The sequence below is a fragment of the Pleurodeles waltl genome, chromosome 12, assembly GCF_031143425.1.
Source record: "Pleurodeles waltl isolate 20211129_DDA chromosome 12, aPleWal1.hap1.20221129, whole genome shotgun sequence".
Taxonomy (NCBI): Eukaryota; Metazoa; Chordata; class Amphibia; order Caudata; family Salamandridae; genus Pleurodeles; species Pleurodeles waltl.
In genome coordinates this window covers 239336427-239359451 of record NC_090451.1, presented here as the reverse complement: position 1 = coordinate 239359451, position 23025 = coordinate 239336427, and the positions used below count along the sequence as shown (strand labels likewise).

The 23025-nt window shown below is 44.4% G+C and overlaps 1 protein-coding gene across 1 annotated transcript in view; it reads right to left on the bottom strand.

The window, feature by feature from the left end:
• AP1G1 (adaptor related protein complex 1 subunit gamma 1) overlaps positions 1-23025 on the bottom strand; it is a 707422-nt gene that overhangs the window by 48228 nt on the left and 636169 nt on the right. The window contains exons 21-22 of the mRNA XM_069217071.1: positions 11372-11532; positions 11179-11277 (exon numbers count right to left, since the gene is read on the bottom strand). Coding sequence (XP_069073172.1) covers positions 11179-11277; positions 11372-11532 — 260 coding nt within the window. The remainder of the gene's footprint in view (positions 1-11178; positions 11278-11371; positions 11533-23025) is intronic.

The window sequence follows — 23025 nt, the reverse complement described above, 5'->3', positions numbered from 1 at the left end:
AAGTGGCTGTTTAACTGTCTCCATATGTGCATGGTTCAATATACAACCAAAAGAACAATTAAACAGATGGGTACACTTAAAAAGGTTAACTCTTTCTCATATGACTGACAATAAATAGATTCATAGACTATTCTTGCTTGTCATGCAAGTTTAAAATTAGCTATTCTGGGTCAGCAAATTAAGTTGTAGTTTCTTTTCCTGCTCCTGAGATCTAGAAGAACTGAATTTGGAGGATGCAACCTGACAGTATTTTTTTAAAAACCAGAATCAGAAATTCTTCTCGGTTAACGGTTGAAGAAAGGTACCACAGGGTTCATTAATAGTTGAAGAAAGATGCTTTAGCATAAATAGTTGAAGAAAGCCATTTTTTTAGATTGTTTTGGTATTAGGCAGAAAGGTTTAGCTTAATAGAAGTACAATTTTACAGTGTTGTATGTGCCCCATCTTAATGTTGTACCAGTGCCAAATTCAGGATTATCTGCCAGATCATACTTGAGTCTCAAGCAGAATGTGCCATGAAAGTAACTGCAACTGCTAGTTTTGTCCAAGTTGCGAGTGCTTATCCGCTTTGCTCCATATTGTTGTTGCTGTTATTTCTCAATTGAATATTTGTTTTTGTTTAGAATGATTAAGTATTGGCCCCTAAGAACTTTCCACATGATTTATAGAATAAAACATAATAAGAAAAAGTTACTTACTTGCAGTGACAATATTATTGGTGAATACTCCATCTACCTTCAGATTCTTCACTACTTGAATAATCCCCCAGGCACCAGACTGGTCTAGAACACTTATCTCCATAGCTCCTCCCAGACAGTAGGGGGTGCTGGCTCCATGTGATACTGGAAGCAAGTTCCCTGTGATTTTGTTGATTCCATATAGCACCCCCACTGTGGTGCAGATATCAATTTTGTATTTGTTTTTTCCGCACTGAGGCGGCATGAAGACATTGACACTGGAAACGATATATAATGCAGCAGAAAAATTGGAAACTTATTTTTAACCATCTATCAACTCAGAGGGGGGAGGGATTGGTACAATATCTGTGGGTAGATAATGCATCCACCAGAAAAAATATGTTACTTACCATGCAAGCATCTATTTGTAGAGTGAGGTGCTGTAGATTCATATGCTTAGCATATTCCTGCCATCTACTGTTGGGTTCAGATGTCTACAACTTGTTTTTCTTCAAAGAAGTGCTCTGAGTCACGAAGTATGACTCCTCCTGCTATAGTCTGTGTTGAGCATGTTCATCGGCTCCTTTGTTAGACTGCTTTTAGATCATTGTGTGAGCTTAGGATAGGAGCAATATAGTGAGAGAAAAGATGAGCATGGGAACAAAGACTAGGATAAAGCAAAATATTCATAGAAGTATGTGAACCAGTAGCTTTCGGGGAGGAGGGTTGATGCGTATGAATCTACGGCATTACACGCAAGGAAGAGATGCTTACATGATAAGTAACATATTCCATGTGTAGCATGTGTTGGCCGTAGATACATATGCTTAGCATTTAATGTAAAGCAGTGCTCCACAAAAGCAGTGGTTAGCTAGTGGATGGTGTGGAAGATTGAAAAAGTGTTCTTAGTACAGCCTGACCCACTCTAGCCTGTTGATTAATAAGACATCAATACAATAGTATTTTGTCAATACATGTGGGTTATTCCATGGAGCTTCCTTACAAATATATGCTAGTGGGATGTTTTCTAAAAAGGCCATTGAAGCTCCTTTTTTATCTGTAGAGTGAGCTCTTGGTCTTACTGGTAGTGCTTTCTTTGCAATAGCAGGTCTGAATACATCTAACTATCCATCTGGCTATTTCCGATTTGGATACAGAAGAACCTTGCAGTGGTTTCGCAAATGCAACAAAGTTGTTGCATTTTACAAAAAGGTTTAGTAATACATCAATGCTCTTAACACCTAATGTTTGGAGAGCTCTCTCTGCTACTGAATCTGATTTAGGGAAGAAAACTGGTTGCTTATTTTTTTGATTTGCCTGGAAAGCAGACACTACTTTAGGGAGAAACTTTGGGTTAGTACGAAGTACTAACTTTGTTGGATACACCCGAAGGAAAGGTTCCAAGGTGAGCGCTTGGAGTTCACTTATTCTTCTAAGGGTTGTAATAGCTACCTTACACGTGAGGAATTGTAGATCAAAAGAATGAAGTGACTCAAAGGGTGGTCCAAAGAGTCTAGTGAGAACAATATTAAGGTTCCGGACTAGGGCAGAAGGCAGAATGACCCTTTTTAGGCCTTCCATAAATGCTTTGATTACTGAAACTTTCAAAAGTGGCATATGTTGTCTGTTTTGCAAGCAAGCAACTAAATCTGCAAAATGTAGTCTAATTGATGTGTAGACAACGTCTGCTTGTAAGTGGAAGAGATAACCAATGAGGTCTGGAACTGTTGGGGACAGCGGTTGGATTTGTTTGTTTAAACAGTAATGTACACATCTTCTCCACTTCGCTATATAACATGCTTGTGTAGTTGGTCTACGTGGTTGTATTGGAATGCCCATGCATTCCTTTGGGAGATTATGGTGTTCCAATTCTAAGATCTCAGGATCCATATCGCCAGATTGAGCTGCGTGGAATTTGGACCTATTACTCTTCCTTGTTCCCAAGTTAGCAGATGTGGCCAGAGAGATAGCTAGTGTGGCACTACAGAGAGTTGTAGTAGGGTTGTGAACCATGGTTGGTGCGCACATGTTAGGGCTATTAGGATTAGTGTGAGGGATGTTTGTTTTAGCTTTTGACCCACATACAGAATGAGTGGGAGAGGGGAAAAACGTAACCAAATATCCCTGACCAGTTGATCCACAGGGCATGACCCTTGGATTGGGGGTGAAGAATACTAGAGGCAATGCTTTGGCACTTTGTGTTCTATTGTGTTGCAAAGATGTCTATCTCCGGGGTTCCCATAATTTGAAGTATGAGTGGAGAACGGTTATGTCAATTTCCCACTTGTGTCGCTGCTGATGCAGTCTGCTAGCATATCTGCAAAGTTGATGTCCACCCTTGGTAGGTATTCTGCTGGGAGGTGGATTTTGTGGTGTATGGCCCAATGCTATGTGGGCTCTGCTATGAGGGACAGCTGTAGAGTGTGTGACTCCTTAATGTTGAATATAAAGCATTGCAGTTATGTTAGTATAGAACAAGACTACTTTGTTGTGAAGGTGGTTCTGAAAAGATTTGAGCTAATTGAATTGCTAGACACACTAAATGGATGAGTAAGCGTTTCTGACTTGGTGACCACAGACCAAGTACTGTGATGTTCTACATATATGCTCCCCTACCCGGCTGGGGCACGTGTGGTAATGGTGATTTGCGACACTGGGGCTTTGAAGGGCTGACCCTGCAACAGATTGTTGCTGTTTCACCTCTGCAAACAACGACAAGTCGGTCGATGGTCTTATCAACACTAGATCCTGATGATGCCCCTCCACTTGAGACCATTGCGACTAAAGAGTGCGTTGAAGGGGGTGCATATGTAGTAGGACGTTTGGTACTATGGATATGCATATCCGGGTCTCCGAGAAGACTCATGACTGTCTTCAATGTTACATGATGATCATGTGGTAGAAAACAAGGCAATGCTAACTGAAACATTTGCACCCTTTCTGAACTGCGATAGGCTTTTGCTGTAACCAAGTTGAATAATGCGCCTAAGAAAGGCTGCACTTGCAAAGGTTGGAGGTGAGATTTTTCTGTATTACGCGTAAAGCCTATTTTGAATAGAAGGCTGATTACCTTCTGTGTGTCCTGTTGACATTGCTGACTGGCGGGTCTTTTGATGAGCAAATCATCTAGATATGGGAACACATGTGTGCCCCCCTTTTGAGATGAGCTGCTACCACTGCGAGGCGTTTGGTGAATACTTATGGAGATGTAGTTACTCCAAATAGTAATACCTTGAATTGTTAGTGCTGCCCATTGATTTGAAAAAATTGATAGCAACAGTGTGCTGGGCGTATAGGAATGTGGAAAGAGGCGTCTTTGAGGTCTATGGCTGTCATAAAATCTCCTTGCTGTAACAATGGCATTGCATCATGTAGTGTGACATGTTAAAGTGTTCTGAAGAGCAGTACCTATCGAGCGGTTTGAGGTGGAGAATAGGCCTTAATGTTTTGTCTTTTTTGGGAATGAGGAAGTATAGGGAGTGGACCCAGTGCCCTTGATGCTGTTTTAGGACTATTTTCATTGCTCCTTTTTGTAGCAGGGTTTGTACCTCCTCTTGGAGGAGTGCAAGATGGTCTGGTGACATTTTGTGTTTGTGGTGGGGTTGTGGGTGGGGTAGTTGTAAGTTTTACGTAGTACCCGTCCTTGATGGAAAGGATCCACTGATCAATGCTAATTTGTGTCCAGTGTTGTTGGTACTGTTATATGTTGAGGAGGAGGCTTACTTTGTCACTGCTTAGTAGGAGTGGTGGTTTTGGAGGTGGAACCATGACCTCTGTCTCTACTGTTTTCATAATGTTGTCTGTAGTGGATCTGCCCTGGTATACTGGAACTGGTACGAGCCTTGCTGTTTTTGTGCATTGCCCGTAGATGTGGCAGGTCTTGCTGCACCCTCTATACTGTCCCCTCCAAAGAGAACCTCTATGCTGGAAAATGTGTAGGTCACCCATGACTTTGTCTGTGTCTATCTTTTAAGTTTTCTGTAAATTCTCGGCTACTTGTGGTCCAAATAAATGTTGGCCATCAAACGGCAGATTGAGTAAATGTTGTACATCTTTCTTAAAACCTGTTACTCTTAGTCATGTATGCAGCTTAATAATACTGGTATTGACTTCTCGTGCACGGGTAATGGCAGAATCTAGTGTGCACTGAATGGTTGCAATTGAAATGATTTTGCCTTCCTCCACCAATTAAGTCCCTCTTTGGCAATTTTGTTCAGAATGATGCTGCAGTAGTTCTTGCATCTCGTCCCATTGTGCTCAATTATACTCTAAAAGTAAACCTACGGAAATAGCTATGCAGAGGTGATTAGCAGCAGCACATTTTCCTGCTGCATCATATTTTGTTTTACTTTTTTACTTTCCTTGTGTTTTGGAGGGGCATCTCCAGTGCCCTGACTATCTCTCTTCCTAGCCATATGAACTACTAAGGAATCAGGGGGACCTTGACCCTTGATGTACGGTGGGTCTGATGGACATAGCTTGTATTTTATATCCACCATTGGTGTTACTACCCTGGATTTAACTGGCTGCTTACAAATCTCCTCTGTGGATTAAAGCATTCCTTTCAACATAGGCAAGAACTTAACGGTCCTATGTGATCTAGTTGGTGTCTCTACTAAGAAGTCATCCTCATCCTTTAAAGTGTGAAAATTCACTTTATATTGTGCTGCCCTACTAGTTACCTCATAAAAGGCTGGTATCACTTGGTGGCAAGGGTTTAGAGGGGTACAGATCTGGTTCAGTACAATCCACAGGCTCTACATCATATTGATGCCATGGATCGTGTACAGTGTCCAGGTCACCCTGTGGGTCTGGAAAATATAGATCATATGGTGCTATATCCTCCCCTGTATCAATGTCACACATTGAGGATCGTGTGGGTGATATGTATAGCTTCTCTGAAGGTAGGTGCTCAGGTTAGTGTGTATGAGCTGGTGATATTGCAGGTGGTGGTAATATAGGAAGTAAACTTGTAGAAGGGGAAGATATAGGTGTAGAGGCTGGTGGAGTTTGAGGAAAAAAGAATACGGCTGGTGCCCCCACCTTCGCGTTTCTTCCTGGGGGACTTATATGGTTCTGGCACCATGATCAATCAATCACAGAACTGTCACCCCTAGAAGTATGTGGGCACTGAGGGTGCCAAGTCTCACTCTGGACTTTGAAGTTGGGGGATGGGGAGAGGGTTCTGCTCAAATGTCTTGTTCCTTTTTGGAAGTGTGTCTGTTGCAATTAGGGGCAGGTTTGCCACTACCTCTCCAATATCTGAATAAATTGCTAAAGTATTGTATCCAGTTTGTCATGAAGCTTTTCAGGCATGGGCTCAATGGACCTCTGACACAGTCTTTGACAGTTTCCACGCCAAGAATAGTTTCAGCACTGTCAGGATTTTCGACACAGACTATGGTTTCGGCACCGAAGGTGTCTTCAGATCCGAAGATGGCAGTCAGGTCTGCGATTCCTTATGGTGCTTAGAAGGCACCAGATCTGAATTTTTGGATACTGGCACTAGGCAACTTTTAAAATCTTAGACTTTTCAAAGCTTGTTGAGTGTATTGGATGCGGCAAGACATCCGTCTGCTCCCTTGCCTTTTTTTGAAGACCACCAAGGCCTGAGGGCAGTGGAATTCCATGAGCTACCGTACATAGTTTAATGGGGGTCTTGGAGGCTTTTATTGGTCTACTCACAAGCCCTTCTGATGTGGAGAGATCAGGGTAGGAGTCAGAACATTAACCACTGTTAGCCAGCAGAATGGGGCTCAGCGTCCTCCCTTTCTTCTTCCGGCTCTAACAGCTGGTCCCCAAAAATATCAGGTACATCTTCAACTTGTTTAGTCTGCATGATGGAGTAGCCCAACAACATTCTCTTGTTGCTGACACATTTTCTTAGAACGAAAGGCCAGGCACAGCTTGAACAACACCTCGTTCTGATCCGGGGACAAGCAAAGATTACAAATGGAGTACTGGTCCAGCACCTACTGCAGAAGTTAAAGGTGTCTTTTCCATCCCTCATTGTCGAGTAGAGGAAGGTGGAGTCTAATAGTGAAACAAAGTCGAACCGAGCCCAGGTAGGGAGATCAGTAAAAAATGGAAGGACCACCAATAGGTGTGGTCGCTGTTGAGGTTTCCATGAAAGGGTGATGAAAACGTGGAGCTGAAACGGCCTTGTGGAAGGAATGGAGCTTCGGCTCCGCAATCGATGTTCAAACCTGATGGAGGAAAAAAAATAATAATAATAATCTAAAAAAGTAGACAATGAACATGTGCAACACAGACTATTGCCCGTACCTCAAAGGACTTCTTTGATGAAAAACAAGTTGCAGACATCCTGCCCCAACACTAGAAAGCAGCAGTGTGTTAAGCATATGTATCTATGGCCAGCACATGCTACAAATGTATTGTTACTGCACGTAAGTCTTCTGATGATACTTCTACATGAAGATCGCTCACCTCAAACAGATTCCTAAGTAACACACAACTAAGGGCCTTGATGGAAGGTTATGCCAAAAAGTCCCAAACACAGATTGGTCAAAATGCCCATCTCTCCCCACCTCCAAACCCAGGCAGTAGTGCCTAGTAAATTTGTGAAGGGATAAACGATGTGGCCACTTTGCAGATGTGACCTACAGGAACCCCCTTCCTAGTCAATGCAGACATCGAAGATTTGGCTCTCGTTGAATGAGCATAATTCCCTTCAGTGGATCTTTGTGGGCCGTGGTATAGCAGATTATGATACATAAAATAATCAATCTGGCCAAAGTCCTTTTTTGCACTTCTTTCCCTTTTGTTTTTACAATCTTTAAAAAAAAAAAAAAAAAAGGTTGTTCATCCTTGCAATTATCCTAGGACTGGTTGATGTCAAAACTCACTGCTCTTTTAGGGACCAGCCAATACAGCCTCTCTTCTGTCTTTGTTGGATGAAGTGGTGGTGGTGGTGGTGGGGGGGGGGGGGGGGGGGGGGGGGGGCTGGAAAGATCGCAGTGTCATTGACACATAAGGAAAGGGGTTGCCACCTTCGGAAGGAAAGCAGCTCTGGTACTGAGGAGTAACTTGCTAGGGTAGAAAGTGGTGAAGGGAAGCTTGACAGACAGTGCTTGCAACTCACTGACATCCAGCAGAAATTATAGTGACAAGAAAAACTGTCTGAATAGTTAAGATGTAAGGAACAACTGAAGAGGCTCAAACAGAGCTCTTTCCAAAATAGTAAGGACAGCTTTAAAACCCTTTGTGATATAACAAGAGGGACAGGAGGGAATATATTTGTTACATCTTTCAAGAACTGCTTAACAATGGGGAACACTGAATATGGACAGATAGACAGAGGAAGGTAGACAAGACTGCCAGATACCCCTTAATCATACCCACTGCAGAGCTTTAGTGTGCCAATAAAAGATACTCTTCATGACCTCCGGCTGGAGACGCAACTTATGGTCAGCAACATGACGTTGGCCCATGTTGTCTGCTCTGGTATGCAGCGAGTCTATTAGGTCAATTGCCACATTTTTGTGGCTGTGAGCCTCAGGGATTCTCAGCAGGGAACCTGGGATTCTACTGCCCCATTGTGCATCGATATAGTACATTGCCATCGTACTGTCTGTCAAGCTTTGGACTGACTGACTGGGAAGAGAGAAATGGATTGAGTGCCAGGCGAATCATCCTCAGTTCAAGCAGATTTATGTGAGTTCTCTGATCTCTACTTTCTCATGATGATCACCCCACTGAAGGGTGGAGGCAGAAGTTGTCAACTTCACTATGGCTGCAAAGGGTTGAAAGGACATCGCTCTGGAAAGGTTTTCCTCCACACCCCAACAAGCAAGCTGTGCCGTTGTATCACCGGAAACCAAAATAGTGTCCGTGGGCCCCCCCCCTCTCCCCCTCCCCCCCCCCTTCCCGCTTGGAACCACTTCCTGGGAAGGCATCAATGGAGAGTCCTGATGTGCCTGTGAGCCTTGGCCTATGTGGCCAGAATATTCAAGAAGGTAGCGATATTATAGGTAACTGGCACACAAGTCCTTACCTAGAAACTTTGAAGCATCACACTGATTTCTCACATGCAGTGCTCTAGCAGAAAGTGTTGGCTCATGGTAGTATTCAGTACTCTGCTCCACAGAGGGCTCCAGGTGAGATTTGGGCACAATTTACATAGAAGACCAAGTCATGCAGCAGTACTGTATCATCTTTGGAGTACTGGCCTTCAGAAGCCAGTCATCGAAGTAATGAAAAAACTGAATCCCTAACCTCTTGAGATGGAACACCACAACTGCCGTCACCTTTATGAAGACTTATGGTGTTGATGTCAGACCAAAGGAAAAAAAACACAATTGGTTGAGCCCACTATAAAAGGCAAATACTTATTTTGGAACTTCATGACTGGTATAAGGATAACATCCAGTCTCTAGATTGAGGACCAACACTACCTACGCAAGTGGCAGCATCTTGAAATTACCTGTGAGAGGAAAGGGGTTCAAGACCTCGAGGTCCAGGACTGGAGGAAGACTGTCATCCTTTTTAGAGCTAGGAAGTATTGAGAATAGCATCCTTAACCAAATTCCTGCTCTGGCACTTACCCCAAAGCTCCTTTCTGAAACAAGGCTACCACTTCTTGAGGCAGAAGGAGTTGTCTTTACGAAACGGCTGACTGGGAAATGTGATCCAAGGGAAATACTGCTGGAATGGTAGGGAGTACCCCTTTTCCACCAACTGGTATGACCCCACTCGTCTTCAGTTATGGCCTTCCAGGCCTGTAGAAAAAGGTACATCAGACCTCCCACTGGTCTCAAATGAACTGACAAGGGAGACCTAAAGCTGCTTCTTTGCTCTATGCAGTGGCTGAGTAGAAGGGAAAAGTAAATGCTTGGGTGACTGGGCATACTCTACCTTTTCTGTGACCAGGATACCGGTGTAGAATGAGGTTCTGAATTTGCTGCTGAATGGAACTTGACACTGGAGGAAATTGAAACCTTTCCCACAGCTACAAAACATCTGAAAATCCTTGGGAGTATATCTTTTAAGGTTGCAGATCACGGGAACTAGCCTTAAAACGTTCCAAGGACAGATAAGCTCTCTTCCTAAATAGGGTGGTGCCTTTGAAGTGGAGGCCCATGAAAGAGAGGAGGAATATCAGGACAAACCAAACTATCTTGAAAATGGCCCTGGAGTTGCTGGGGAGATTACGAATGAAAGTGCCCACCAAACCCCACAGAATGTGTGTCCCAGTGGGATGCAGCATTTAGGGACAATAGCTATGCTTTCCACTGCAGAGAATTTCTTGGCCTAAACCTTTATTTTTCTCAGTTCACTAGGACAGTAGGGAAAGTGTCAGGGGACAAATGAGAAGACGTTGATGCCTAAGTGACATAGCTTTCCAGAAAAGGGTGCTCTGACCAAATAAAGGGTCACATGAGGCCAATCTATGCCTTCTGGCAAATGACAGCAGGGGCAGAGGTTGGGCTGGTTCAGGTAGCTAGTACAGGGCCTAGAAGCTCCTCACTGAATGGAAAAGTGACTGAGTTGTAGACCATGAGCAGTGGATCCTCCCGGAGAAAGTATAATTTAGTTTCTACTTTAGTCAGAGTTAACTCCAGAACGTCTGCAGCCCTTCATAATATGGAATAGTAGGAAGATGCACTCAGGGAAAGGTGCCCTGCTGAATTCAGAAAGCCTTGTTCTGTGAAGGAGTAAATGCCACAGGCGCTGGCCAGGCTCAAACTCCTGCAATGGCTCCTGAGGATCACCCTGATCAGAGTCCGTACCAAATAAGTCATACAGAGAAGGGTGCGCCTGTGCTTCCTTTCCTTTCCTTTCCTTAATGGACAGCAGGAGCAGAGGACAGTAGAGTCAATATCTCTGCTGGTGTTGACAGCGCCATATCAAGAAACCTTGAGTGGGGCTTAGTTCTACACCATGACTCTACTGTCTTTGGCCATTTAGGGTACATATTGTGACAACATACATGACTGAGTCTAAAGCCTAGGCACCACAGACACGTGGGTGTGTGTGTGTGAGTGAGGGTGGCGGGGTGGTTAAATTGGCATTTTCCCCTTGCCATTCTAATAGGATTTAAACCCTGACAGATTAGAAGGGGCCATAGCTGCATTAAAGGTGTGCTTGCTATTTTCATGAGGAGAATCAAGCACTGGAAAGGCAAGGCAAAAGGGAACTGACGATGATGAGGGCAGTCTATGTAGTCAGCAATGTTAAAGGGACATTTCTTCTAGTATAGCACGGAACTGGCAGCTCCTACCCTAGGGGAAGAGCAATACAGAAACAGTCTGGCAACTGCAGCATTATTCAAGAAGTGAAGAATCTGCAGGCAGAAGTGTCCATAAGAAAAACAATTGCAACTTGACTAAGAATGAAATTTGCTACATAAATAATATACATTCAAGGACTACAACTCATAATAATAAATATTGTAAAACATTTGTAATCCCACCTATTGTAAAAATTAGCAAAGGGAAGTCAATAAACACTGAGTTTTGCATTTTCATGATAAGAGTTTTACCTTCTGAGGATTCAACACTTTAATAACTTGCGTGACAGATCCTGCATTGTATGCTGGCACCACATTACTGCTGGGAGAGAGAAGCTGCAGCTGGAATGTCTGAAAAAGGGCACAATACAAGGTTTAGAGAGCTGAATATCTGAGACTGTTGATTTCTGGGAATACATCTTGTGGTGTAGGATGGGAATCAAACCTTTGGTACTGCGGCCTGGAACACAAAGTCTGTCATTTCCACCTCTGTGCTGTTGAAGGCATGTATTGTTATCACAGTCACACTAGGGTTGGTATTGGAACGCTCAAAGCTAAATTCGATCTTCAGTCCATTTTTGTTGTAGGCAGTCATAGAAGGAATCCCTGCAACAGAAAAAAGAAAGCAGGTTTGCACATCACATTTTGTATTTACTCTGTGTCACTGACTGTGAAAGTTAGAGACTGTTACTTTAGCACTAGGCGCCTCACAAACCCCCATGCTTTGGACAGGTACCCCAGAGTCTGTCATTGAGGTGATATCTGGATCACCACCAAACATTTTATTCAAATAGTGACAAAAAACTGTTGTGTGTGCAACCTTTAGGATTCACTCAATCAGTTAACTGGCTTAAAGGACTTTATGGTAACTTTGACTGTAATTTTAAAAAAATCTGTTTTAGATCAGAATATAAACCTTCATTATGACTTTGTCAGTCTTTTACCAAGACCGCCAAAGCCACGGGTACCAGAAGACCGCCAGTGCTGGCAGTCTTCCGCCTGCCATTTTACGGGTACTGCTGGATTTCCGCCACACTTTGGACAGAAATCCGGCAGTTGTCGTGATTGCAGGTGGTGGCCCTCTGGTGGTTCCACCACCTGCCCCGCCAGGAGTCCACTACCCGTATTATGACCAATAATACAGCCTAGTGGAGTCCTGATAGCGGGGTGCTTGCCAGTGGTGGAAGCGCCGCTTCCCGCTCCATAAGGTGTGGTGGATCAATAATTTGATACCCCCACTGAGGTAAGGAATTAAAGTCGGTTATATCTTAGATCACTCTTTCATGCATCACCCAGGTCAACAAAGTCACAAGAGTATGTTAGCATTTTATGAGAAAAGAACTCAGGCCCTTTGATGATGAACCGTACCACACTAACATTCAGACAGTAACACTGTCTTGTCTGGATTACAGTAATATGGTTTATGTGGGATGCCCAAGATACATATTAGAGATTACAAATTGTGTAAAGTGCTGTAACACACTTTTCCAGTCATTCTCATAGGAGTCCTCATCTGACACCTCTCCTTTGCCTCTTCATTTCCATAATATGCATTTTTAATATTCTATCCCGTATCTGCATAGTGCAAGTCATCGGAAAGGCTGCTTCTTTTTCAAATCTTCTTTTCCTGTTCATCAGTTCACTAGGTTGTTGTGGTCCATGAATTAGCTTTTAGTCAACCCTCATACCCAAAAGAGGAGAAAGGAGCTGCTCTTAAACCTGTTTGGCAGCATAGCACTAGAAGACTCTCCCTCTTTACCTCTGCATTCTACATGACAATCCTGAAGTTGGAACATCCCTTAAAGAATATGTTACTTACTTTGGTAACAATGTTTCTGGTGGATTCCTCACCTTCTGAATTTCTTCTAGGCACCAAGGTGCATCCAAAATGTAAAAATAGTTTACCTGCCCCAGTAGGTGGCTGAGGTCCCAACTTCGCCTCCCAGATGTGAGGCCACTGTAGTTCTCCGATGTCAGTTCCCTCCTTTTTTGCTACACCTTTACAGGTGAAGAAAAGAGAAATGCAGTGCAAAAGCTAACATAGAACATAATTAAATACAAAACACTTCTCAGAACAGGCAGGAGGGAGGGTCTATGAGTGAATACTCAAATAAAGTATTCACCAAAAACGTTCATCTTGTAATGGATCTTCCACCTGCAGATTCTTCACCTCTCGAATCAATGCAAAATCAATAATCCCAGGAGAAGTGTCTGAGGAGAACAACAAGAATGGCATCAAAGATATCTACGAAAATGATCAGCACAGCAAGTACAAGCTGGAAACAATGACCATGGACATGAAACAGAATAACCATGTGCAGCAATCCAGCACACACACTTGCTGATGATACTTATCAAGGTAAGAAAGAATGTCTCTTGCTCGCCTGGCAAGGGGCCAACTGATACCAAAAAGACATCTAAAGGTATCCACATTCTAAAAATTCCACATACGTTAACATACAGGCCAGATAAACAACCTTTAACCCTTCCAAGTTACAGTTACTGATGTATAAGGAAAGAAACAGATCCGAGAGGGGCCACAACACATAAGGACTCAATATAAACAAACTTATGTCAAGAGGGTCCCAGAAAGCAAGCCATGTGTTGCTTAACATTGGGGCATGAGAAACTGACATTCTACTCAAGTACAACGCCTCTTTCCAATGGCGGAAAGTGAAAGACATGAAAAACCATAGAAAGTCGTCAACATATCCCCAACAACACAGCTGCGTGAGACATGTGGACCACCAAATCAATAACAGCACAGAAAAGAAAGAACTCAATACCATTCAGCGAGGTATACCACCAAACTACCCGTGAAATGCATCAAACAGGTCCCATCGAAGTAGAGGGACAGCAAGATCCCTTGTGAATACTTATTGGGGTGTAGCTCGAAAGAGGTGTAGGCACAACTTCATTTCAACCCAGTGTGGACATAACTGCCTTGGAGACCAACGGATGAGACTTACCAAAACATACATCAGCACATAATAGGCAGTCTAAGAGGTCCCTTCCTACCTAAAAGCACTAACTATCCAATGTTACCACCACACCTGCCTGAAGAATGAGGCAAAAGAGCCAGAGTACATGAATGAGATCTCCCAAGAAAGTTAATCCTTAATCCTAATCGTAAACAAGGACCTTTCAAGCATAACATCTATCATTAACAAATTGTAGATAACCCGAATGACGCATTTGAAAGACCACACCAAGGAGCAAAAGAAAAGAAAATCCAACATTTGCCCCCACCACTATACGTCGGCAAAGCTATCTAACAATTAGGCCCACACTCGGTCTCAAAAAGAATCCAGAGGGATCACAGCATAATTCAACACAGTGAAAAGATATGGCCTGATAAAGGTGGCATATGACCAAACAGCAATACCCAGAAAACAGACATCATGAAAAGAACTCAGTCACTTCCTCTCAATATAGGCAAAACTTGAGCCACTTCAGTTAACAGCCACGCTCAAGAGGCAGCCTGGTCCGACCAGCATACTCTCAAGACCCAAACCATGGACACATGGATTCAGATAGCAACAATAGAGACAAGACACCTTTTTACTCTAAAATGCGGTTGGCATGCAAGTCAAACTAGCAATTATAGTGTGACAGTCCCCTACTGGAGTTGAAATCAACAGCCACAAAACATGGGACCATAATAGCAAATACATTCAACTGCAGAGAAAAACAGCCACCAGGGATCAAGAGTATAGAAATAAGTGCTCTTTTGCAGAGCAACTAAACCTAATCACATCTGCTAGCCCTGGGATTGTACCATGTGGTTACAAGAGAGGTACAATAAGGCCAAAAGTAAGGTAAACCACTATAAAGGCTCAGTCCTAACAGACCATACTCCTGTGTGCAGCTATCCACTGGGATACAAGGAGGCATTCAACAATCTTATAGGGTAATTCTGTGACGAAAACATTATTGCTTCTGGTTGCAGTACCCCAGGATGACAAAGGGAGAAGCTAGGGAAGGGCCACTGTAGACACCTGTGAAATCTGGAACCCTCATATGTGGGTGAGAAGGCACAATAAGGGCCGCCCGCAGCCACTTGGTGATAAGCCACCTCATAATGGCCAGGGTGTGAAAAAGCTGGGTCTATTGCAAACTAACATGACAGAGCCCAACAAGGTCTCTTTAAAGAGGAACAAGGATCTGTCATGGAAAAACTTGTCAGCAAAATATGTTTAAATACAGGTTTAAAATTTTGCCGACGGTAGGGGCAATTCTACTTGAAGTATTTAAAGCCCTCAGAAGGGACTGTCAGGAGGCAATCAGCAGCAACTGCACCACAAGTGATGAGATTATCCAGGTTCCAGGAATCAAACCAAGAAACCACTTCATAGTCTGAGTAAACACAGAAGAGGAAAAAAAAAAAAAAAAATCAACATCTGCCTCTATCTTTGGGACAGTAAAATTATCAGCAAAGGCTTCAACTAGAATTGCAGTAGCCTCAAAAGAAAAGCACCCCATATGACCTGAATACAGAGTTGTACACTGTACCGTAGAAGACCTTGGTATCACTGCTGACATTGAAGCAGGCAAAAAAAGAAGAGACCCAAACACATGGCCACAGTCAAAGTTGACCAGAGCTTGAAAAGAGGTTGCCAGTTTATGAACCGATTAGGTAGCGGAAAGCTCCTTGGGGCCCTAAAGCATATCAGAGGGACCCAATGAAGGGCAGAGCATGGATAACAGAGCCAGGGTGAAAGCATCTACCTTTGCAGGGTCAGCACCAGAGCCCGAAAAACAAGGAGTAGAGCTGGCAGTGCTAATTACAGATTTAGAAAAGAGCACAGTACTAATGTTGGGGCCATGTCCACCAGAGTGGGGCATTGCTCCCAAGACATCAAGACTGAGGTGAGAGAGCTAAACCACTGATCCAAACACTTGTCCCTTGAATAGGAACGATGTCCAGATGAAGAATCCACTAGTTGGAGGGTAGTAAACATGAAACCCGAGGCTTCCTTTTGGAAAAAAAAAAAAAGATCAAAAAAACACATATACGAAGAGAAGATCTGCAAAGGCAGAGATACTTGTTCAGGCCCTCAAAAGCACAAGAAGGTTCTGCTTGGTCTTCTACAGATGAATGAGGAAAACGAGAACAGTGAGGAACAGGTCGCTGTCCAGGTTCCAAAGAATGACGTCAAATTAAACCAAAGAAGAGACCCAGGAATGCATGAACAGCATCTATAGTAGGTTAACCTTTTTCAGAGACATAATCCGCAAGTTCTTCAAAAAAAGAGAAAAAGTATATAGGATAAGTTTGGAAAGAAAAGCAACTTTGGAACTGAACTGAAAGGCTTGGAAATAAACAGATCAGACATCAGTGTGGTGAGGTGGCACCATATACAGCTCCAGTCACACACAGGGGGCCACCAGATTACATGTAGAGCTGTTTCTCCTTCTAGTGCAGGCGAGCTATTACATTTTTTCCGATCCAGTCAGGCACCTTGAGGAGATTCAAGGTGAGGAAACTGCAGTAACACACATCCATTAGAAGCTCTGATTTTTCAACCTCTAGTTTACACTGTAGCTAACCTAGTATAGCAACACCTTTAACTGAAATTATGAGCTCTCTAACAAGCAAACGCAACTAATCACTGGTCTGTCTCAAAGCCATGTTACTTGTTGCATACATTTTCCCGGTATACAGTGTAAAGTCATTTAGGTTCAGTCTAGGGAGCCGACTGGAATGTTTTTTTATTCTCAATTTTGACTGATGTTTGAATGAAAAATATCTTGGTGTAGTGAGAGAACGAAGATAAAGAATGTTTGGAGGCACGATAGTTCAATAAAAAAGGTGGCACGATAGTTCAATGGACTAATGCATCTATTGTAGAGAATGATGTGCAACCCGACGGTTACACGTTCGAACCGCAGCAGCAGTTTTCATGTTCTTAGGTCACTAAGAGGAGAACCTGGAGAGCAGAAAAATGGCAAAGGTTGCAATGTGGATTTTTTTTTGTTTTTATTATGGAAGACACTGGTATAGACTGTGGTTTCTGACAAGTCTCTGAAGTTCTATCTATTAAAGACGCGTGTCACAAAATATAACCTCATATTACTCCCTCTGGGAAAAAATCTTAATGCTGAGACTGAACTTCGGTTGTTCTGTATGCAATACAAATTTTGCAGCTGCCTTCTGTGTAGTTGCTGTAACTAGAGCTTTCTGAGCAGATACTGCAAATCAAAATTAAAATTTCAACAGTAATGAACAAGTTATTTACCTTCAGTAATGCCTTATCTGGTAGAGTCCATCTAGCCGCAAATTACTTACCTTGGAATTATCCCCAGGTGTCAGACTGGATCCAGAAATTGTTTTGTGAGCAGTACTCCCACGTGCCAGTAGGTGGTGTATGTAGGCTAGTTTATGCGTGGTGTAGTCTGTGCCGGAAGTGACAAGCACAGAGCCTATATATGTACCACCCAAGTGCACTGACTTCAGTTTCTTTTCGCGACTTTCCATGCCAGGAGCGAAAGCCACAAAGAATACTGACCACTAGTGTGGAAAACTAGGATCCTGAAACTGGAACAGCCCTGTTCCTAGAAATCTGTTTGCAGAGCGGGGAGGACAAATGGGTCAGTAAGGAATCTGCGGCTAGACAGAGTCTCTACAGATAAGGAGTTACTGAAGTTAAGTTCCTTGTTCATCTGATAGTGACTTCTAACAGCAGACTCCTCACCTAAGAACAGATACCCAAGCAATACCATCCACAGAGGTGGGTCTGTGGACTAATTTCAAATGCGGAATTCCTGCAGGACTGAAAAGGAAAAATGTCCATTTTGATGGACCCAATCGTCCAGACATTAGTACAGTAGAGAAGAAGCGAAGCATAAAAGGTAGGCAGAGTGATGGACTTGCCTACATGAAAGGGGGTGACCACTTTTGTAAGAAAGGAGGCCCTTGCACGAAGCACCAGTTTGTCTGGGTAGCTGTTCAAGTAGGGAGGCTTGGATGACAAAGCTTGAAGCTCACTGATCCTCAGGGCAGTTGTTATAGTCGTGAGAAAGCCTGTCATGATAGTAAGGAGCCTGAGAGGACAATTGTGCAAAGGCTCAAAGGGAGAGCATGCAAGTGAGGACGGGATTAGGGTCCCACTGTGGCATAATGAAAGGGTAAGGTGGGAACAAATGTTGCAGAACTTTCAAGAACTTATTTACAATAGGGGATTTGAAGAGGGATGGCTGATCAGGAAACTGACAAAAAGCAGAGACAGCAGAGAGATAGTCCTTGAGAGTGCCAAGAGCAGAGCCCTGCTGGGCAAGAGAAAGAATAAACAGGAGAACCTGAGAGAGAGGGGGGGGGGGGCAAAAAGGTGATCAATCTGTCTTTCTGTACATCATGCCACAAACGCTCAACAACAGGCATATACCGGCTCGGTGGAGGGACACCTGGCTGCCATGATAACATTACAGACTTCAGCAGGAAGGTCAAAAGCTGCTACTGTCGCCGTTCAATCTCCACACAAGAGGCCGAAGAGTGGACAGGTTTGGATGGAGAACTGTCCACTGCTGCTGTGACAGAAAATGCTCCCAAAGCCATAGCCTGATCGGAGGATCGATAGCCATGCTCAAGAACTCAGGATACCAAACTCTCTGTGCCATTCTAGAGCCACAAGAATGCCTTGGGCCCAATTGTTCCTGATCTTGAGAACTCTGGGCAGGAGTAGGAAGGGCGGAAAGGCATATAGGAAAGTCTGAGCCCCACTCAAGACTAAGTGTCTCTGAGCGAGATCCGCCTTGGAAACTCCAGCACACAGAACTGCTGACGTTGTGCATTCTAAGCAGTTGCAAACAGATCTAACCATGGTTTTCCCCACTGCTGAAAGAGACCTTTCACCACCTCCGGATGGAAATGTCATTTGTGTAGTGCTAAGCATCTTCAGCTGTGTTTTTCTGCTCTGGTGTTCAGAGAGCCCGCCAGATGTTGAGCCACCAGGGATGTGCCCTGACATTCCAGCCATGTCCAGAGATGCAGATCTTCTGGACAAAGGGTGCACAACCCCACCTCACAGTGTTTGTTGCAGTTCCACATGGCAGTTGTGTTTTCCATGAATACCTCCACTAGCCTTCCCTTGATGGAAGGTAGAAAGGCTTTCAATGCCAGTCTGATTTCCTGGAGATCAAGATGGTTGATGTGGAGTCCTGATTTTGCTACAGACCAGTGTCCTCTGATCTCCACCGGTGCTGGGGAACTGATCACAAAAACTGTTTTGGGTCCAGTTTGACATCTGGGGATAATTTTTAGATTAGGAATCTACGGCTAGCTGTCTATCAGATAAGAATGTAATTCACCGAAACAATTGGGCTACCTCACTACTGTTAGCCAAGTCATAAGTAGAAGCAGGATCCAGAGTGTTCAAATCTGTCCAAAAATATCTTGGAATTTGGAGAAAGCCTTTGGTATTTGAAGCGTTTTCTGCTCGTGGACACAGCTTGTTAAACTTTTAGGTAGTCTTTAACAGAAGATATGTAATTTGCCACGAAGTCAATGTTGGTGACTTAGAGGTTTAAGTTTGTGATGGCACCATAGACAAAAGGGAAGGATTCTGGTCTGAAAAACAATTACAAGAGTGTGTTGGGGGTGCGTTCCTATGGGCAGGCGGAGCACAACTATCCCCAAAGCTACAGATCCTCTCACATGCAGAACTGCCACAAGGAGTGTGAAACACACAGGCCTCAAGCCCTATTGTTTTCTGAGAATTTTAGAAATGGTTGATTAGTGCGATAAGGGAGCAAGCTGAAGCTTATTGATGAGGTCTAATTGTGTCAAAACTGACTGAAATTGCAGGTGTACCCATACAGAGGCACTGAAGGCTAGCAGTTCGGACTGTAGCTGGACTAGCCACTACAAGGCATGCAGAAATCTGCACACAACCATATCTTGTTTTCAATGAGAGTCTGTAAGGAAATGCCTCCTTGGCATGGTTGCCCCCTGACTTTTTGCCTTTGCTGATGCTATGTTTACAATTGAAAGTGTGCTGAGGCCTGCTAACCAGGCCCCAGCACCAGTGTTCTTTCCCTAACCTGTACTTTTGTATCCACAATTGGCAGACCCTGGCATCCAGATAAGTCCCTTGTAACTGGTACTTCTAGTACCAAGGGCCCTGATGCCAAGGAAGGTCTCTAAGGGCTGCAGCATGTCTTATGCCACCCTGGAGACCTCTCACTCAGCACAGACACACTGCTTGCCAGCTTGTGTGTGCTAGTGAGGACAAAACGAGTAAGTCGACATGGCACTCCCCTCAGGGTGCCATGCCAGCCTCTCACTGCCTATGCAGTATAGGTAAGACACCCCTCTAGCAGGCCTTACAGCCCTAAGGCAGGGTGCACTATACCATAGGTGAGGGTACCAGTGCATGAGCATGGTACCCCTACAGTGTCTAAATAAAACCTTAGACATTGTAAGTGCAGGGTAGCCATAAGAGTATATGGTCTGGGAGTCTGTCAAACACGAACTCCACAGCACCATAATGGCTACACTGAAAACTGGGAAGTTTGGTATCAAACTTCTCAGCACAATAAATGCACACTGATGCCAGTGTACATTTTATTGTAAAATACACCACAGAGGGCACCTTAGAGGTGCCCCCTGAAACTTAACCGACTATCTGTGTAGGCTGACTAGTTTTAGCAGCCTGCCACAAACCGAGACATGTTGCTGGCCCCATGGGGAGAGTGCCTTTGTCACTCTGAGGCCAGTAACAAAGCCTGCACTGGGTGGAGATGCTAACACCTCTCCCAGGCAGGAATTGTCACACCTGGCGGTGAGCCTCAAAGGCTCACCTCCTTTGTGCCAACCCAGCAGGACACTCCAGCTAGTGGAGTTGCCCGCCCCCTCCGGCCCGGCCCCCACTTTTGGCGGCAAGGCCGGAGAAAATAATGAGAATAACAAGGAGGAGTCACTGGCCAGTCAGGACAGCCCCTAAGGTGTCCTGAGCTGAGGTGACTCTAACTTTTAGAAATCCTCCATCTTGCAGATGGAGGATTCCCCCAATAGGGTTAGGATTGTGACCCCCTCCCCTTGGGAGGAGGCACAAAGAGGGTGTACCCACCCTCAGGGCTAGTAGCCATTGGCTACTAACCCCCCAGACCTAAACACGCCCTTAAATTTAGTATTTAAGGGCTACCCTGAACCCTAGAAAATTAGATTCCTGCAACTACAAGAAGAAGGACTGCCTAGCTGAAAACCCCTGCAGCGGAAGACCAGAAGACGACAACTGCCTTGGCTCCAGAAACTCACCGGCCTGTCTCCTGCCTTCCAAAGATCCTGCTCCAGCGACGCCTTCCAAAGGGACCAGCGACCTCGACATCCTCTGAGGACTGCCCCTGCTTCGAAAAGACAAGAAACTCCCGAGGACAGCGGACCTGCTCCAAGAAAAGCTGCAACTTCGTTTCCAGCAGCTTTAAAGAACCCTGCAAGCTCCCCGCAAGAAGCGTGAGACTTGCACCACTGCACCCGGCGACCCCGACTCGGCTGGTGGCGATCCAACACCTCAGGAGGGACCCCAGGACTACTCTGATACTGTGAGTACCAAAACCTGTCCCCCCTGAGCCCCCACAGCGCCGCCTGCAGAGGGAATCCCGAGGCTTCCCCTGACCGCGACTCTTTGAACCTAAAGTCCCGACGCCTGGGAGAGACCCTGCACCCGCAGCCCCCAGGACCTGAAGGACCGGACTTTCACTGGAGAAGTGACCCCCAGGAGTCCCTCTCCCTTGCCCAAGTGGAGGTTTCCCCGAGGAATCCCCCCCTTGCCTGCCTGCAGCGCTGAAGAGATCCCGAGATCTCTCATAGACTAACATTGAAAACCCGACGCTTGTTTCTACACTGCACCCGGCCGCCCCCGCGCTGCTGAGGGTGAAATTTCTGTGTGGGCTTGTGTCCCCCCCGGTGCCCTACAAAACCCCTCTGGTCTGCCCTCCGAAGACGCGGGTACTTACCTGCAAGCAGACCGGAACCGGGGCACCCCCTTCTCTCCATTCTAGCCTATGTGTTTTGGGCACCACTTTGAACTCTGCACCTGACCGGCCCTGAGCTGCTGGTGTGGTGACTTTGGGGTTGCTCTGAACCCCCAACGGTGGGCTACCTTGGACCAAGAACTGAACCCTGTAAGTGTCCTACTTACCTGGTAAAACTAACAAAAACTTACCTCCCCCAGGAACTGTGAAAATTGCACTAAGTGTCCACTTTTGAAACAGCTATTTGTCAATAACTTGAAAAGTATACATGCAATTTTGATGATTTGAAGTTCCTAAAGTACTTACCTGCAATACCTTTCGAATGAGATATTACATGTAGAATTTGAACCTGTGGTTCTTAAAATAAACTAAGAAAAGATATTTTTCTATATAAAAACCTATTGGCTGGATTTGTCTCTGAGTGTGTGTACCTCATTTATTGTCTATGTGTATGTACAACAAATGCTTAACACTACTCCTTGGATAAGCCTACTGCTCGACCACACTACCACAAAATAGAGCATTAGTATTATCTATTTTTACCACTATTTTACCTCTAAGGGGAACCCTTGGACTCTGTGCATGCTATTCCTTACTTTGAAATAGCACATACAGAGCCAACTTCCTACATTGGTGGATCAGCGGTGGGGTACAAGACTTTGCATTTGCTGGACTACTCAGCCAATACCTGATCACACGACAAATTCCAAAATTGTCATTAGAAATTGATTTTTGCAATTTGAAAAGTTTTCTAAATTCTTAAAAGTCCTGCTAGGGCCTTGTGTTAGATCCTGTTTAGCATTTCTTTTAGAGTTTAAAAGTTTGTTAAAAGTTTGAATTAGATTCTAGAACCAGTTTTAGTTTCTTAAAAAGTATTCCAACTTTTAGAAGCATAATGTCTAGCACAGATGTGAATGTGGTGGAACTCGACACCACACCTTACCTCCATCTACAGATGAGAGAGCTAAGGTCACTCTGTAAACTAAAGAAAATAGCAATGGGCCCCAAACCTACCAAAGTACAGCTCCAGGAGCTTTTGGCAGAGTTTGAAAAGGCCAACCCCTCTGAGGATGGCAACTCAGAGGATGAAGATAGTGACTTGGAGGGAAATTCCCCCCCTCCAGTCCT